The sequence below is a fragment of the Nicotiana tabacum genome, chromosome 12 (assembly GCF_000715075.1).
Source record: "Nicotiana tabacum cultivar K326 chromosome 12, ASM71507v2, whole genome shotgun sequence".
In the NCBI taxonomy this organism is placed as follows: domain Eukaryota; kingdom Viridiplantae; phylum Streptophyta; class Magnoliopsida; order Solanales; family Solanaceae; genus Nicotiana; species Nicotiana tabacum.
In genome coordinates, this window is record NC_134091.1 from 56,678,757 (window position 1) to 56,696,614 (window position 17,858).

The 17,858-nt window shown below is 38.0% G+C and overlaps 2 protein-coding genes across 4 annotated transcripts; one reads left to right on the forward strand and one right to left on the reverse strand.

Annotated features, from left to right (window-relative positions):
• The first annotated feature begins 462 nt into the window (after positions 1-462).
• LOC107816530 (NAC domain-containing protein 2) lies at positions 463-1,916 on the forward strand. The gene is made up of 3 exons (XM_016642254.1): positions 463-722; positions 824-1,101; positions 1,231-1,916. Exons 1-3 carry the CDS (start codon positions 560-562, stop codon positions 1,672-1,674), a joined length of 885 nt encoding a protein of 294 aa, XP_016497740.1. The 5' UTR covers positions 463-559; the 3' UTR covers positions 1,675-1,916.
• A 1,693-nt stretch (positions 1,917-3,609) lies between these two features.
• On the reverse strand, positions 3,610-14,540 carry LOC107816529 (protein CELLULOSE SYNTHASE INTERACTIVE 3-like). 3 transcript variants are annotated; one of them, XM_075226528.1, is made up of 8 exons: positions 14,390-14,540; positions 13,824-13,914; positions 13,071-13,239; positions 9,833-12,896; positions 6,541-9,085; positions 5,291-5,742; positions 4,453-4,569; positions 3,610-4,214 (listed from the first exon to the last, which is right to left on the reverse strand). In XM_075226528.1, the coding sequence occupies exons 3-8, from the start codon at positions 13,133-13,135 to the stop codon at positions 4,053-4,055; spliced, it is 6,405 nt and encodes a 2,134-aa protein (XP_075082629.1). In that variant the 5' UTR covers positions 13,136-13,239; positions 13,824-13,914; positions 14,390-14,540; the 3' UTR covers positions 3,610-4,052. The 3 variants fall into 3 exon arrangements, with proteins under 3 accessions (XP_075082629.1, XP_016497739.2, XP_075082630.1); XM_016642253.2 differs by having other exon boundaries at positions 13,824-13,999; positions 14,390-14,536; XM_075226529.1 differs by lacking the exon at positions 13,824-13,914 and having other exon boundaries at positions 14,390-14,532.
• Positions 14,541-17,858: the final 3,318 nt, after the last annotated feature.

Below are 17,858 nucleotides of genomic sequence, written 5' to 3' on the forward strand. Positions count from 1 at the left end.
ATTCATTAAACATCGATACCATTACTTGAAATTCTGTCTTACATCATTGCTATGAAATCATAATCCCAACTTAGTTAAAAAGAAATCAAGCAACAAATAATAAAATAAAAAGGGGCCCCAGGATGTTTTGTCATCCTAAAAGTGATAACTTGGTCAAGTCAATCCTTGAATGTACCTCCACCTCACTAAAGCTTTACTCCCTCTCCTCAACACTATTTCCACGTACCTTCTCTTCTAACGCTTCCATCCAAATCGCAATGCGTAAGCAGTGACAAAATCCCAACAAACAAATTGGTTATCCACAGCTCTACACCCACGATTAACTTGCCGACACGTGTCCTCCTTCTTTATTTTTATATTTTATTTTTCCCCATTATCACACACGTTTATTTTAGAACCCGCCGCCTTCTCTAGACACGTGTCCTTCTCTCCTCCTATATATTCCCTTCTCCCTCTTGTGTTCTAAGTTTCAACTTTCAAAGCGTCTCTCACTGTAAATCAGTATCTACCCACTCCACCTATCAATCAAAAGAAAGATAAATACACAGAGAGTCAAAGAATGGCAGCGGTGGAATTGCAATTGCCTCCTGGATTTCGGTTCCACCCAACTGATGAAGAGCTTGTGATGCATTACCTATGTCGAAAATGTGCGTCGCAGCCGATTGCTGTCCCGATTATTGCTGAAATTGACCTGTACAAGTACGACCCATGGGATCTTCCTGGTAATTTCCTGCAAATGAATCATTCTGTTTTTTATACTAAAGGAAGAATTTTAGTTTCCCAAACTTGCAACTTTATTTATGTTTTCTTTTTGTGGTTTTAGGTTTGGCGTTATATGGGGAGAAAGAGTGGTATTTCTTTTCGCCACGAGATCGGAAATATCCGAACGGTTCACGGCCGAATCGAGCTGCGGGAAATGGATACTGGAAGGCGACGGGTGCAGATAAGCCGATTGGTAATCCGAAGCCTGTCGGAATTAAGAAAGCTCTGGTATTTTACTCGGGCAAAGCTCCCAAAGGAGAAAAGACGAATTGGATTATGCACGAATATAGGCTTGCTCATGTTGATCGATCTGCTCGTAACAAGAACAATAGCTTAAGGGTGAGTAAATGAACCGAATTAGACTTTTGATTGAGTGTGTTTAACTTTGTTATTGTGGAAAATTATTCTTTGACGGTTGTGATTTGAGTTTTTGACTGATCCAACGGTTGTTGCTTTTCTTGTTGACAGCTAGACGATTGGGTTTTATGCCGAATATACAATAAGAAGGGTACAATGGAGAAGACCCAATTGAATAGTCGAAAAATGAATGTTGGAATGTCGCCGCCGTCGAGCGAGGTGGATGTGAAGCCGGAGATTCTGCCGTTGCCGATTTCGATCTCGACAACGCCGTCGCAGGTTTACAGTGACTTTATGTACTTGGATTCATCAGATTCTCTTCCGAAGCTTCACACTGATTCCAGCTGCTCGGAGCACGTGCTTTCGCCGGAGAGAGAAGTTCAGAGCGAGCCGAAATTGAGCGATTGGGAGAAAACTGCCGTCGACCTTCAATTTAATTACATGGATGCCACCCCAGACGTCGGAGATAACAGCTTGCTAGGGTCTCAGTTCTTGGGCTGTTATGAAATGTCGCCGCTTCAGGATATATTCATGTACCTGCAAAAGCCGTTTTGAGGAAGATAATGGACCCCACTTTGAGTTTCCGTCGCACGTGCAAAAGAGACCGAGGTCAATGACTGGGCACGTGCGGATGTTTTGTTTGTAGAAATAGGACTAGTATCTTCGGCTTTTATTTCGATTGCGTAAAAGAAAAACTTGGTGTATATATTAATTTATTTAAACTCGAAGAAAAATAGAAAAGAAGTCGAAAATGGTATTTTTATTATAGTACATAAACATGGAATTTTTGGATGGTATCTTGACCTTTTATCCTATCTTTTAATGTTTGATATGCTCCAAGTATTCCCTTGAGCAAACATTCTTTATAGCTACTCGGTGAAAACAAATGACAACTACTAGTCATAAAATAAGGTATACAATTCATAGTTCAAAATTAATTATAAGAACTAGCAAGTGAAACCCAGAAAATCAGCGGAGACTCACTCCTCAATGCAACCTTCTTTTACACTTAATATTAGTATTCAAAATATTTAAAATCCCGCCAAATCACCCCAAAAATCCTTCAAACTTGGTGAAATCCCCATCAAAATCCACCCTTTCAGCCCAAAATTCTATTAAACCCACTCGTTTTCTCCATAACCACCAAAATCTCATTTTTTATCTTTTACTAAAAAAAATCAATTTTTAGTGATCCAATCTACAAAAATATAATATTGCATAAGTAAAAATACCCATGATATAAGAAGAGGAAGAAGGTGATGTATAGTTTTTACACGTACTATACATATTATACACTAGTATAAAGTGTATATACACTTTTTATACATCGTCGTACAATATATATACTATTATACACTTTATATACAAAATATATACAAAATTATTTGAACATTGAGTTTGTATAAAAAGTGTATATGCATTATATCAGTGTAGATACACCTTTCATATAAATGTGCATACATAATATATACACATTATATACAATATTTTCAACACTCACCATAGTCACCGTAATCTTTCACGTCCAGTTTTGTATAAAACGTGTACAATAAATGTATGATTAGTGTATAATGTATACACAATGATTATACACTATATTATATAATTATTATACACTAATTACACAGTGTATAAATAAAGGAGCGTTGACAATAATGAAGGACACCGAACTTGGCCAGAAAAAGCTTTTCTCCGGCAGCGGCTATTTTATTTTTCATTTTTCACCTTGCAAAAGTCATCCGAAAAAATATCATGCAATACTATATCTGAAAGTGGACAGAAAGCGAAGAAAGCGGCAACCACCGCCAGACTTTTGCCAGAAATTACTTAAAGTATAGATATTTCTGTATCTAAGTAAAAGAGGAAGAGATCGCAAAGAAAAAAGAGAATTAAAAAAAGCGTGTGTTGGAAGAGAAGAAAAGAAAAAAGAAAAAAAAAGGAGGGAGTGAAGAGGAAAAGATAAGAAGAAAGGGAAAGATGGAAGATTGAAGAAAATGAGAAGAGAGAGAAGTAAGCGGTTGAAAGAATGAAAGTGTATTGGGAATAGTGGTTATAACTTGTCGATAAATTTGGCCTAAAGGCTATTTCGGATCCATGAAGAAAAACATGGGCTAATAAAATTTTGAAGGGCTATAGAGGATAGTTTTCTCTATTCCCTTCCTGCAAATGGGCTTTAACATTCTTCTAATCATTTTAGTAATTTGGGTTGAGAATTTTATTTAAATAATTTAGTTAACTAAATGATTCCTTCGCGTAAGATTAGATTTTTTCAATTATCGCTTGAGCTTTGGTCGTAATGACAATTATGTTCAAATTGTAAATCCAAGAATTTTAAATTATATTAGAATACATCATTACTGCCAATATTTTTTCTTTTCTAACTGCTCCCTCTGTTGATGAATGACCTTATTCCATTAGGATTTAAAGAATCCTGCGTAGCCAAAATTGAATCAGAAAGGAGTAAAGAGGAAACTCAACAAAAAACAAACATGATAAACTTTAACGCCAGGCCCTTTGCACAGGGATTAGCTTTGGTATTTGCTACTACTTTGCATCACAAATACACTGCTGGGACGTAGAATGAGCATTACAACAGATTTAAGAGGGAAAACGGATCATCCGTTCTTCTCATCGTCATCTCTTTTTTATATTCGTATTTCTAAGAACTGCAGAAACTGTACAATTTGGTGCTTAAAAGCTAAGTGTAAGACTTACCTTGTACCGTGGGAACCTTTATCAACTTCTCTGTGCTTGCAAAAATCTTACTATTTTACAGTAACCCCCACAAGTAGCAATGCTTTTAGATACAACAAAACTTGGACTTTACCCCCCAACAGCTCTTGCATTAGGCTGGAATGTGTAGAGATTGTTCTTTACCAGGTCCAGCTCCGACTTTGGGTCCTCAAGTTGCATGATTTCAGTCTTGCTTCCCTTCACTCACTTTCGCTGGACGTCCTACTGGACCAGGTAATCTCAATCTCTAGCGTCCGTGATGAGCCATCCTTGTTGCTGTCATGGCTGAGGCTGAAAAGACCACTATACGTCCCTTCACTAACAACTTTATCAATTTGGATTGTTACCCTCCCGATAGTGCTCTGAAACAAAGTAATCATACATCACAAGTGGTGAGTGTGATATTAAGTAGGAGTGACCATTCTGTTATCTCATCATATTGCCAAATGACGCACCTCACAGCGTCAAACCCACTTTATATATCATTTTCACTATAAAGTAGCAATGCAGTTGGTAAAATTGGTGTATGTTGTAGCTGGAAGTTAAATGGGTAAAGAACATAAACTTCACATCGGACATTCAGAACATAAAGTTAGTTACCTTCCCAAATGTGTTTTTGCTTTTGCACAAGATATGCAACTTTTGTCCCTTGGGCGGTACATCAAAAGCCCATGTGAAGCCTTCTTTCCATTCTGGCGTCGTACTGTTACTCACAACCTAATCATAAACCATGGACTGTCAAATATGAAATGTAGCTGACCTGGACAAGAAGCTTCTGAATTTATAGGTTCTTTAACACATTGCTAAACCTTATTACTTATTAACCGTTGAGACTTAATTTAGTACTCCCCCCGTTTCAATTTATGTGAACCCACTTGACTGGGCACGTAGTTTAAGAAAAGAGAGAAGACTTTTGAGCTTGTGGTGTAAAATGAGGCACATATATTCTATGTGGCTATAAATCATTGCATAAAGATAAATTGTTTCCAAATAAGGAAATTGGTCATTCTTTTTGGTACGGACTAAAAAGAAATTAGGTTCACATAAATTGAAACGGAGGGAGTATTTTCGTTTGATCTGTTGGAAGTTGCAAACAAATATAATCAAGTAAACTGCAAATTGAGTAAAATTTCAAAAAGAAAATGAAAAAAAGAAAAGAAAAGAAACCACACAAAAATATCACAGAAAATATTCGTAGCATGAGATCTTTTAATTGGTGTGCAATCTGCATGTTCTTAATATGATTATCTACAGATATCCATGGATATCCATGGAACTCGGAGTACTTAATACACATACTCTAGAATAGTTGAAGTAGGCTGTGATAGTACAGAACTGTCATCTCATGATAAGCAAAAGGCTTCAAAAATGAAACAGATTACAGAATAACAAAAACCTTTGTACTTCATCAACAATCATAAAGTTGCTGGCTCATTACCTTTGTTTGCCGTGATGGACCATTGCCAATAGTCAATTGACAAAAAGCATTTGTTCCTCCCATCACCTGTTTTAAATTGTTTGCACGCTTGATGGTGACTGTCAAACAACCTGGTAAGCTATGCAACAGGCTGTCTGCTCTATCGTGGAAACTTGGTGGGCAAGTTTTCATTAGCATCTGTAATATGGGGATGGCTTCAGCTGCAACCATTGCTTGGGACGTAGACACATCCATCGGCATGGTTGACCAAGATTGCTTGAGTAAGCATAGTGTGGTCAATACTGAATCCTGAGCAGCCTCACCAGAGTTCAATGCTGCCACAAGATGAGGGATACAAAGTGTAGCAGCGTCAGAAACATGGAGCTTGGGAAAATTAGAAAATATTACATGAATGGTCCGCAGAATTTCCTCATTAGCAGTTGCTGTGGCCCATAATTCCTTCTCCAGTGCAGCTGCATTTCAAGAAATTATATAATGTTTTAGGCAGATAAGAAGAAAAAGAAATACTTGTACTACATTTTGTGACAAGAAGAATGGAGCAAGAAGGAGATGAGAACAAAAAGCACACAACAAAGATCTAGGATTTGGTTATCTTAAGAAACAGATCATGGGAATTGAACCTCCAAATTCAAAGATCAGAAAGTTTTACTGCTGCATTTGAAATGCTACAAGCAGAACTAGTCAGCTGGAAATAACATACCATTGCGGAAACAGTCTGACATCTGGTTGCTTCGTATACAGGGTTTGTTTTATGTATAACATTAGGCTTTAGGTCTATCAATCTAGTAAGCTTATGTTTTCCTTTTGGCTGCGGTACAATTCTTTGAAGCACTATCTTTAGTTTACAGAACTAGCTTCTGAAGTCACACTGAGAATCTAAAGCTTTCAATTAAGTGCTAGCTCCTAAAGTGACACTGAAAAAGTACAGCTGTCAATTTAGTGCTTCAAGCCTTAACCCTAACTTCAACTTGTGTGGACATTAAAATCAGATTACTTAGAAAAATTGCAGCATAAAATTCCTGAGGTAAAACATTGGAACATAGATTTACATCTGAAGACTCTTTTCTGGGTTTTCAGCAGATTATATATAACATTAGTTTCAGATAGGCTTTGGTTGGTTTATGTTTACTTCCATAATAGTTCTTCACAGGACATATCTGGCATCATTTCAACAGGCTTCCAGAAAAAACTAATGAATTAATAAAACAGAAAAAAGTAGTGAAGAAAAGTACTAGGAGTAGCAATGTTACCTGTCAAAGATCTGATAAGCTCGTTTGATACATATTCTTGAAGCGTGTGATTTGAGAATAAAAACCTTATGAGCAGAGATGCCTGTACTGCAATTTCTGAATTTGGGGCTAAAAGCAGTTCTTGAACCATTAAGATTCCACCGGCTTCTGCAACAGCTCTCCTGTTGGTTCTACTGCGCATTACAAAGTTTTGCAATGCACAAATTGCCACCATTTGCATTTCTTCTGTTGGTTGATCTTCAAGTAAACTTATCAGAGCTCGACAGGCTGAGACAGAATCACTCGCTCTAGCTAGTCCTTCATGCTGAGAGAGATCACCAAGAGCAAGAGCTGCAAGAAGCCTACCAGATTGCGATCTAGTCTGTGGATCCAACAAATATTGTGCCAGAGGTGCAATTGCATACTTGGATACCTTCAGCTCTCGTATCCGGACATTGTTGAAAAGAGCTTCAAGCAATTTTCCTGATGCTTCTTCACACTGGTGAGATCTTAGCAGATCCAAGAGGGCGTCTACTACACCAGCTTCAGCCATCAGTTCTGCACTTGAAATATCAGTCTTTTCATAAACTATAAGTGCATTCAGCGCAAGAGTAACAGTGCTCTCGACTGTTGAATGCAGCATCTTTACGAGAACCACCAGCGGAAGTTTGAAGTAGTAATCGGAGTTAGAGCATAGGACATTGCAGAGAACCATAGCGGCTGACTCCCACAAGGCAACAGGCGGTACAGGGTCATCTTGAACAATAACCTTTGCAAGCTCAAAAATACCACCAGCATCAGCAACTGCTTTTGGCCAGCTTAATGAGATATTTTCCAAAGCCCTAATTGCTGTCTGTTGCAAGTTCAATATACCAATGCCTGCGAGCTGCACAAGAGGCACTACTGCATTTTTCGTCGTTATATCCTGCTTAAAATGCTCTTGTGCAAGGAGATGAGATAATAACTCGGTTCCAAGTTGTTGGATAGCTTGAGCTGGGGATTCAAGAAAGGAAATGAGAGGCTCAATTACCTGGCTAGGAGAAAGATTCAGAACTGCAAGACTTTGTGGCTTCTCTAGAATGTTTACAAGAGCTTGCAAAGCACTGTGCTGTCCCCACAGTCCAAAATCTGACCGCAGTAAAACCATAAAGAGAGGTTCTACAATTTTTGCAGCAGCTGGGTTTTTTGAAATAGCACTACTATTTGTCAATATGCGGAAGAGTTCTGCAATAGTGGAGCATAAGGAACTCGATGCAGTTGGGAGCAGCTCAAGACAATTTTCTATTATGCCTGCTTTGACCATATCCATCTTGCGAGGAGTTCGGTCCTTACCCAACTTAATAAGTGCACAAATACTCGCATCAATGAGTCGCTGGTTTGAGCCACAAACCAGATGAACTAGAAGATCAACAAGATCATACGCTGATGCAAGCTCCACCAGCTGCTCATCGTCCAACAACCTCTCAAAAGCACAAACTGCAGATTCCACAGCTCGTTCTGCATCAGATTGCATTAGCATTACTAGGGGCTCTATGCATTCAGAAGCAATTGGCAAAGCTCTGAATTTTGGATCACCAAAAAGTACAAAGCATAACTCGGCAGCATCACTTTTCAATTCCAAAGGAGATGAAAAAGCAAGAATCTTATGTAGACTCCCAAGGGGATTCCCTTCTACATCAGCCATCAGTGATGCTTTTGAATCGCTTTCTGAGGTCAACTTAATCAAGGCGCTAACAGCAACTCGTTGTTCACTTTCTAATGCAGCACCAAGCATGTCAGCTAAAGGCTGAATGGCTTGAATAGATGCTTCAGAATCTCGGATGTTCTCAGCATCAAAAAGTTCATTTAAAGCCCTAGCAGCACTCAGCCTTGCACTTCTTGACCCCAAATGAAGAACAGCAATCAGTTGAATTGTACAACTAACGGCTGCGTCATACCGGAGAAGGTCAGAATTGCTGAATAGTATTCTCAGTAGCTCAGAAACAGTAGCCTCAGTCAAGTCTTGAGGGCTCAGAGATAAGTACTTTGTTAGAGCCTCCAGCGCGCCAGTTTCAGCCATGATTAATTTGTTTGCATTATTACCATCTGCAAATTGAGTCAAGAGACGCACAGCCAATGGAGGTGCACCTGGTCTATCCGGAAGTGGTTTTAACAGATCTACCAGTAGAGGGATGGTCTTGCGCGCAGTGGAACCAATTCTCACGTCTTCAATTTCAAAAAGATATTCCAGGGCAACCTGATCAGGGTTTCTTTCCAATAAAAATTCTTCAGAGAGAGCAACAAGATTCGGCATATCTATTTCAATGTGACCAATCAAGCTCACTAAACCAGCAATTGCACCTGAATTAGCAATAATAAGATTTATTCCCTTGTCCCTCTGACAAACAAGACTAGCTATTGCCTGAGCAGCAAAAAATCGGTCTATCATTTCATCAGATTTCAGAAGATATGCAAGCAAGGGTATAAAACGCATGGTTGTTGGAGAGGATACTACATCGGCATCTTGGAATAATATAGACAAAAGCAATGCACTGATCCACATGCCCTCTGCATCTTCAAACTCTGCCTGCCATAACAAATTTTTCTTCAGTTCGCTTAACCAAATAAAAATATAAAAAGAGCATGTGAACCGTCATTACTTCCAATTGGAATGGAACAAAGGTGACAATGAAGCAGTTACTTGGTTATCCTTTTCTTTATTTCATTTTTTTTAATTTTGAATTTCTGCAATTTCATATCTGTTGCCAAATATGAGAGGGTAAACTTGCATATTCAAGTGCTCGGTAAATTTTCCATTTAGCAACTCAAGTGGTTGCTAAAAAGATCCAACATATGTCAAGACATAATAGTGATAAAGATCGCCTTAATGTGAATTGAAAGAGACAGAGAAAGCAGAAAAATAAAGGAAGATGAGAGATGGCACTTCCAACGAACTCGCTTTGATCATGATCTAAAAACAGGAAGTGGGACATAAATGCTGGCCCTAATTCCAGAAGCACGCAATTAATGCAGATAATACTTCCCAGCCATGTGAATAAGTCAGGTAAAAGAGATATTCAACTGTTTTGATTTGTTTTACAGTACTGACCTCTGCAATCAGCCTATACCAAAGCCAACACAAAAGAAGAATGAACAGAGCCAAGGTCCATAAAATAAAAGTACTCAATAAAATTAGCCAATCAACACTTATTCTTTTCCAAGTCAAAACCAAGCAAGTTCTTCAAAAAAAGGGGTGCAGCACAAAGCCCAATACTGCAACCAGGGGGTCAGGGGGAAGCATACACCACACGAGTGAGATTTGTATAAGGTCTACCTGTAGAGTGGAAGTGTGTCTAGCAAGCTTGTCGGCAAGGGCCTCAAGTCCCCCCGCTTCCACAACAGTGGACTTGCTATTTATATGAAATGATGTAATTATTGATAGCAGCCAAAGGGCAACAGTACCCCCCAAGACTGTTGCTGGATCAGGAACCTCAAACTCATTTTCTTCCCCGAATGGAGTTCTTTCTGTGAAACCTCTAGGGGTTCTGACTTCAATTTCTAAGGAAGAACAATTGGAGTTTTTCTTCATCATGTCAACTAACGCATATATAAGAGGTTTCAAGTATCCAGATGCATTAAGTGCATCCATCGACTGAACTTTATGTTCCTTGGCAGCACAAATGACCAATGCTGTCCCACCAACTCTTACTTCTAGACTGCTAGAATTCATTATTCTATCAGCCAATGCACCTATCGCCCTGGATCTTGATACTAACAGGTCACCTAGCAGAATTGGTTGATCTCCACAAAGCCTGGATAAAATTTCTATTACTTTATCTTGGACAAGGGGAGATCCCTCACAGAGGCAATGTATAAGAGGCTCTAAACTAGATGGAACTTCAGCAAGGGCAGTCCATGGGTTGTACGACGAATGTGTGCCTTGTTTTGTCCTAGCAAGAAGTGCAATAGCATCTAAAGCATCTGCAGCATCAGTTCCATCTGCATTCACCGCTTTTAAGGATTCCGCAATAGCAAGAACAGCAAATCGACACTGAGCAGTTCCTATCAGTACATCTCCCACTGGAAAATGCATCAATAGCTGATGAAGCGCACGTGACGCATTTTTTTTACCTTCGAACGATCCTTCTCCTAAAACTCGGGTCAAAGCTGAAACAACATCTTCAGCCAGTGCTTCTGCAGCTATCTCTGGATCAGACAACAGATTGGCTAAAGCAGCTATTGCAGTCTCTGCAGAATCAATAGATGCAGTTTTGGCCAACTTAATTAGTGGTCTTACATCCCCTTCAGCAATATAAGGCATCTTGTTTGTAGATTTTGCTTTTGTTGGACGGGACAAAGCACCCAAGGCTCGAGCTGAATGTGTTGCAACAACTGGAGTATTGCTAGTCAAAAGCTTCATGCAAGGATTAACCACTTCATCTGTTGCGAGGCTATCACAAATATCATGTCGAGTGCTGAATATGTCAGCTAGGACAGAGGCAGCATATTCTTGAGTCTTTTCATTTGAGGAATTTAGAACTTTGACAAGTGACCTTAGCCCTTCGTTAGCAGCGGCCCCTTTATGCACAAGGTCACTCTGAGATGCCATGGTAAGCACATGACCTAACACCTTAATTATATGGGCCTTTGAGCTTGGTGAATCTCCCTTTAGTAATACTAGCAATTGATTTATGGTAGCCGAATCAGCAGTCGCGATTAGCTTTGTTAGGGCCCTAGCTGATGCTTCTTGCCCCTTTGGTCCACCATTTTTGAGAAGCCACAAGAACGAATGTATAGCTCCAGCACTTTCAACGCAGGCACGGATGTCTTCACTATGGCAGCACAGGTTATACATAACATGTGCTGCATCTTCCTTAGCCTTCTGAGACCCCATTTCTAGTAACTGAACAAGTGGCGGAATCCCACCAGCGGCAGTGATTGCCCACTTGCTGTCATCAACTTGGTCAGTTAGGATAGCAAGCATCTCAACAGCATACTCTTGATGTTGTTCACTGGATAACCCCAGCAGTGATATCAGTAACTGAATCCCTTCTCTCTTTCCAATTGCATCCCAGACACTCACACCATCACAACATAACTGTATCAGGGAGAGTATCAGATACTCTTGTACATCACCGCTGGCCATTGTTATGAGGCCCGTAAGAACCTTCTTAGATTCTGATTGGTGGACCAGATTTGACAGATAAGCATTGCCGTAAAGACTTGCCATGGCCTCAAGGAGACGTTCCTGGACCAACTTATTATCCCGTGGTTTTAGGAGCATTATTAGAATATTCTCAATCTTTGTTGCATCAAAAGGTTCTTCTTCTGCATTGAGCTCAAAGACCATAAGAGCATAAGCAAGTGCCCCAATTATATCAGCAACAGGAGCAGCTAACCTTGGGGACTGAGAAAGCTCCCCCAGATACAACACGAGGGCACACATTCCACCACATATATTGGATAAAGCTTTTATTGTGTGCCACTGAAGCGTCTCCCCTCCTTCGCCTTGCATACATTCTTTGGAAGGAGCTAAAACAGCCCCTATGAGAATTGGCACACCCTGTGAGTCAACAATAGCTTTCTTTGCTTTGGTTGATTTTAGAGAAAGAACCTCTAAAGCCTCAGCTGCACTGGCACGAACAGTCACATCATTTTTCTGATGTAAGAGGCTTAGGAGAGCTTTGATTGCTCCAGAATCAATTATTTTTGGAATGCTATCACCGAATGCCAACATCACTCGGGCCAATAGAGAAGCTGCATTTGATTGAGCTGAAGCATTATCAGAAGAAAGAAGTCCTACAATAATGTCAACTCCACCACCCTCAAGAGTTGCCTTCCAATGTCCATCTTTATCGCCACAGAGATTTCTCAAAGCCCCAGTCACAAACCCTTCTACTGTTTTATCCTGCTTCTGTTTTGGATTAAGCTGCTCCCACAAAGTTGGTACTACACGTTCTGTAACAAATATTTTAGTGCCGATAGGATCATCTGAAAGTCCACTAGATGACACCTGAAAAATTGCTTCTGCAGCTGCCTTCCTTGCTTCAGTGGAATCCGACTTCAACAGTGAAAGTAGAGGTGGAATACATCCACCTAGAAGAACCTTCAACCGCAAGTCTTCATCTTTACATAATACACATAAGGTTGCAGCAACATTTACTTTTGCCAAAGGAGTGCCATTTCTCAGAATGAATATGAATAGTGGCATTGCTTGGCCATGCGAACAAATAAGACCTCGTGCTTCCTTTCTTGCTTTGGATATGCCGAGCAAGCGTGCTGTAGTAAGTTCTTTTTCATGTGGAGAAGATTTATTACCATGCAGCTGCTCAATAAGTTCAGCAACCCTTGACATTGTCTTTTCCGGATCATCCATTTCAGCAGTTTCATTGGCCTCACTGGAAGTTTAAAAAAAAAAAAGGGAGATAAATTCAGAAAAGCACAGCAGCCTGGAAGTAAAATCTACTTAACTTCAAGCAAAAAAAGATGAAGAGTTGTGTGGAACAAATTTAAACCAACCCACAAGCAGCACATGGACATATCTAGCATGCACATGAACGGGGGGAACAGACCTGGTCTTCTGAGAAGAGGATGAAACCTTCCTGTCCCTCAGTTCAGGGGAAGAAGATTTTGACATTGGCAACAAGACTCCACCTTGACACTTTTCTTGCTTCCAACAGAATGTGACTACCTTATGGTTAGTGTACCATTCAGTTTTGCTTGATCAATGCCAACTCAAGCCTAAAGAGAAAAGAAAATTCATTAAAGAAAGGGAAAATGTGGATAAAGATTTGCTCCCTGCTTTGCTTCACCTGAAATGGAATCAGGGAGGAGCAAGAGGCGGGAGAGGAAGAAAAGTCGGTATATATATCCTCAAAACCGTCTCTAATTTGTGGCAATAAATACCCCCAGAATTTTGGTCTAGTGATATGAGCACAGTACGTGAGGTATGTGTTAGGTGCAGAACACGGGTTCGAACTCAGCCGCAAACAAAAGTCTGGTATTTAAGTGGAGAAGGTCAGAGGAGCGGGCCAATTATCCATGGAGTTGCCAATGACCCTCGTGAGTTTCTCGGTTATCAAGAAAAATTATGGCAACAAAAAGTTTCCAACTTTACATTCCTTTGCTAATTATGATTTACAATAAAGAACCAAAGAGAGAGGAAGCCATTCCCAAAATTATGAAAATGTTTCAAATTCCCAATCCAACATAATCCAATAGAAAACACACTTCACAAACTTAAACTTCAAGAAGCTAATAAGAAAGAATAATAAAAAAACTTGACAACTTTGCAGAATATACTTAAACAAAAAAGTGCAACTTACTGCAGTCACAAAATTTCGTCTCAATGCTGCAAAATTGAGCTCCTATGTTGAAGTTTAACAATTTAGAAGCTGGAAAACCCCCGGCTTTCACCTAAAAATTTTATGTAAACACATTTATGTACAGAACTGTACAAGATTTGAACCAATGGGGAAAGTAAGCTTTTTGCCAAGAAATTCTGCATAAACCCCCAAAAAAAAAAGATTAAAAAGATTAAAAATCGTACCCAGATCTTCATTAATGACATGTATGTTCAGGTGAGTGAGATTCTTATAAATACGTATATACGTATATGTATGTACTACATGCATATATAATTTGGTAAATTGGGGATTACTGAAATTGAGAAAAATTAATTAATAAAAGCTGTAGAAAAGAACAAGATAAAGAGATCAGATCAGAGGAAAGCATTCCAATGAAAATTTCAGAAAATGAGATGAAATGATAATCTATTTATGAATGTATACAATAAGGGATCAATCCATTATGACATGAAATAAATAACTTAATTTTCTTTAATGGGAAAAAGTAATTCAATATAAAAAGAAAAGGTTCCAGAAAAATGTACCTTTTTGTGTGAAATTAACTGTTCCAGCAGAAGAAGAACATCATCTATGGAGGGAGACAAGGAAGCGTAGAGAGAGAAAATCTGTGTGTGAGAGAGAGGGAGAGTGAAGTCTGCTCTTTTGCTTTTTTCTTCTCTCTCTCCGTATTTTTTCATTTTCTCTTAACATAATTATATTTTATAAGTATTTCCTTTGTATTAAAGTAAGGGATTGCTGCACAAAAATTAATTTATCCGTTAGTTAACCGATATATATAAATTATATATTGATTATATAAAATTATACATAAAGTTATATATATATCATAGTATATTATAAGTATGAATATCCAAAAGTTGAATGTGAAAGACCAAAATAACTCTACAAACTTAAGTGACTATGATACCTTTCAAATATACCTTCATAAATAAGTACAATAACCAAACTTACATTATTAGTTTCATTGTTTTAAAATATCGAAAAATGTGAGGTTGTGTACTGGATAATGAAGTGCAGACTAATTCAATTACTTTAGGGAAAGGATAATTCAAGAAATTTTAATAAAAAAAAGAGTAATTATTATCTTCAATTTAATATAGAAAAGAGTAATAATTAAGTATAATCATGAATAATGTTGCTAATTATTCATGTTATTCCATGAATACAAATAGGAATAAAATCTGGTTGGTATTTCAGGGTTCTGAGCAATCTGCTTAGATAGTCCATGGCTAATACAAATAGGAATAATCCAACTGGGATTTGCCGATGATCTACTGTTGTTCTGTAGAGGTGATGAAATATCTATCCACGTGCTATACGACTGTTTCATGGAGTTCTCTAGGGTGTCAGGATTGAAAGCAAACAAAAGCAAAAGTTCTATTTACTTTGGTGGAGTAAGCCTAGAAGTGCAACATGCTGTTGTGGATAAACTTGGTTTCACCAAAGGAGTACTTCCTATTAGATATTTGGGGGTCCCTCTAAGTACAAAGAGGATGTCTGTTCTACAATTTCAACTACTGTTGGACAGGATGATAGAAAGAATAACATCATGGACTGCAAAGTTTTTATCATATGCAGGACTAATTCAATTGATCAAAAGTGTCTTATTTTCTATCCAAATCTACTGGTCACAAATCTTTGTCTTCCCAAAGAAAGTTATACAACTGATAGAAGCAATCTGTAGAAAATTCCTATGGTATGGGGGAGTTGATATATCAAAGAGAGTTTTAATGGCATGGGACAAACTGTGCCAACCAAAAGTTGCTGGTGGGTGGAACTTGCTAGATATATCCAAGTGGAACAAGGCCGCTATTTGTAAGTTACTCTAGAATATAGCTCAGAAAAAGGATAAGCTATGGGTGCAGTGGATACACATATACTATGGGAGAGGTAGAGATATAAGGGAAATAGAACCTAAACAGGCTTCGTGGATGGTGAAGAAGATCCTGAAGGCTAAGCAATACTTGATTGATGCAGGCATAAATCTGACAAAGATTCTCGATATGGAGAACTTATCCATCAGAAACTTATACATGATGCTAAGAGGAGAACAACAGAAAATGCCATAGAGAAAACCTGTGTGCAACAATGGAGGAATGCCCAAATGAATTTTTATCTTTTATCTGGCTATCATGGGCAAGCTGATCACTAGGGACAGATTAGTAAGATGGAGGGTAACAAATGACTTACAATGTCCTTTGTGCAACGTCAAAGAGGAGAGCATTGAGCATCTATTTTTCAAGTGCACATATGCAGAGTCCATCTGGAGAAAACTACTACAATGGATGGGTATTACAAGACAGGCCATGGAGCGGAAACACGAGATAGCTTGGGCATATTGCCATGCAAAGGGTAGATCAGCCAACGATGAGATATACAGAATGGCTTTAGCTGGCTGTGTCTACTATGTGTGGTAGGAAAGAAATCAGAGGATCTTTAGGGCACAACAGCGACAACAAGGGATGATAGTCAAGCTGATTATCCAAATGATATGTGGAAGAGGCCATATGCTGCCCAGACTCAGAAGAAGACTAGAAGAGTTAAACTTTTATCCATGACCCGGAGCTGCTGAGGAGTACCACACTACACTTGATTAATTGATTGATAGTTAGCTATTAGTATAGGTAGTATAGGATGATACTAAGTACTGGAAAAATGTTCAGCCTTAGTGAATTTTTTTTTTTGAGATGTAAATTTCCGCTTTGGTAATAAAATTTGATAATTACCAAAAAAATATTGCTAATTATGTGAATGTTAGAGTAAATAAAGAGCATACTGATACAATTATCATTTATGTTGCTACAATTATCATTTAACCACAGAGACATAGCTCACCATAAAGTTGCAACCTTTTGGTTCCCTCAATAAATGAGAAACTAACTATATATAGTTTATATGCAAGTACATATTCTTGCGATCAAATTCAAATTGTACGTTCATTCGAGAATTCAGTGCAATCCCCACCAAAGGATTTGAAGGACGTAATTATCCATTTATTTAGGTAAACAATAACTTCTTTTTATCTTAATGGTAGTCATGTATTTAATTCTTGATCCTATGCTTAAAGTGTAAATAATACCTTTTGATAAATCCAAAATAAGAAAAGCGAAAAAGGTGAGAAGGAAAATAAATTTGTATGTGCAGGGAAGCAAGAATTTCTCCATCAATTTAAATATTAATCTTATAGCATATGTCTCTAATTACAATCTAAGTATAAACTTGTCGTTCCTAGAGTAGTATGTTGTTAACTAATTTTATTTTCTAATTTTCCGTTTAGAGTATTCAAGGCTACAAAGGTAAAGAACATTATCGATGAGAAGCCAACTGAAGAGAAGAACGCAGATGTCCAAGTCAAGAAGAAGAAGAAGAGCCAATTAGTAGTAGTAAAATCCTATCAATCCATTTACTTTTTGGTATTTAATTTTCTATGTACACAATAAGTAAAATTGATACATTATTCCTTCAGAAAAGTTTATTGATTTTACTCATATGTTGGTTCTTTTTTTTTTGGGGGGGGGGGGAGGGGGGGTATAGTCGTCCAAGTTTATTGCAATTATATTTCAAAATTCTTGTATAATTTAAATAAATTCGTTTTGTTATGTTTTTATTATTGTTAGTCGCTTCTTACTTAATTGTTCACAAAATTTTACAAACATTTAATTCTTCCATTCTTAAAAAAAAATTATATTATGTACAAATAAATATTAGTTTCTCTTTTTATTTGTTGCATGGATCATTTCGCTGAAACATCAAAATGGAACAACTTCAAGAATAATATCTATAAAAAAATATTAGGTAAAATATACAGTTATATTATATGGTTGTAACTCATAACAACTAAATTTATGTAATTATAAAATACACTTGTCTAACTAAATATAATTATTGATCTTCGCGGAACTATCCAATCAATTTGAGTTTAACACTATATCTCTAAAACTATTTATTATTTTTAGCTTGTTTTTTACTGCTTGTACGGAATTACACGTGCAA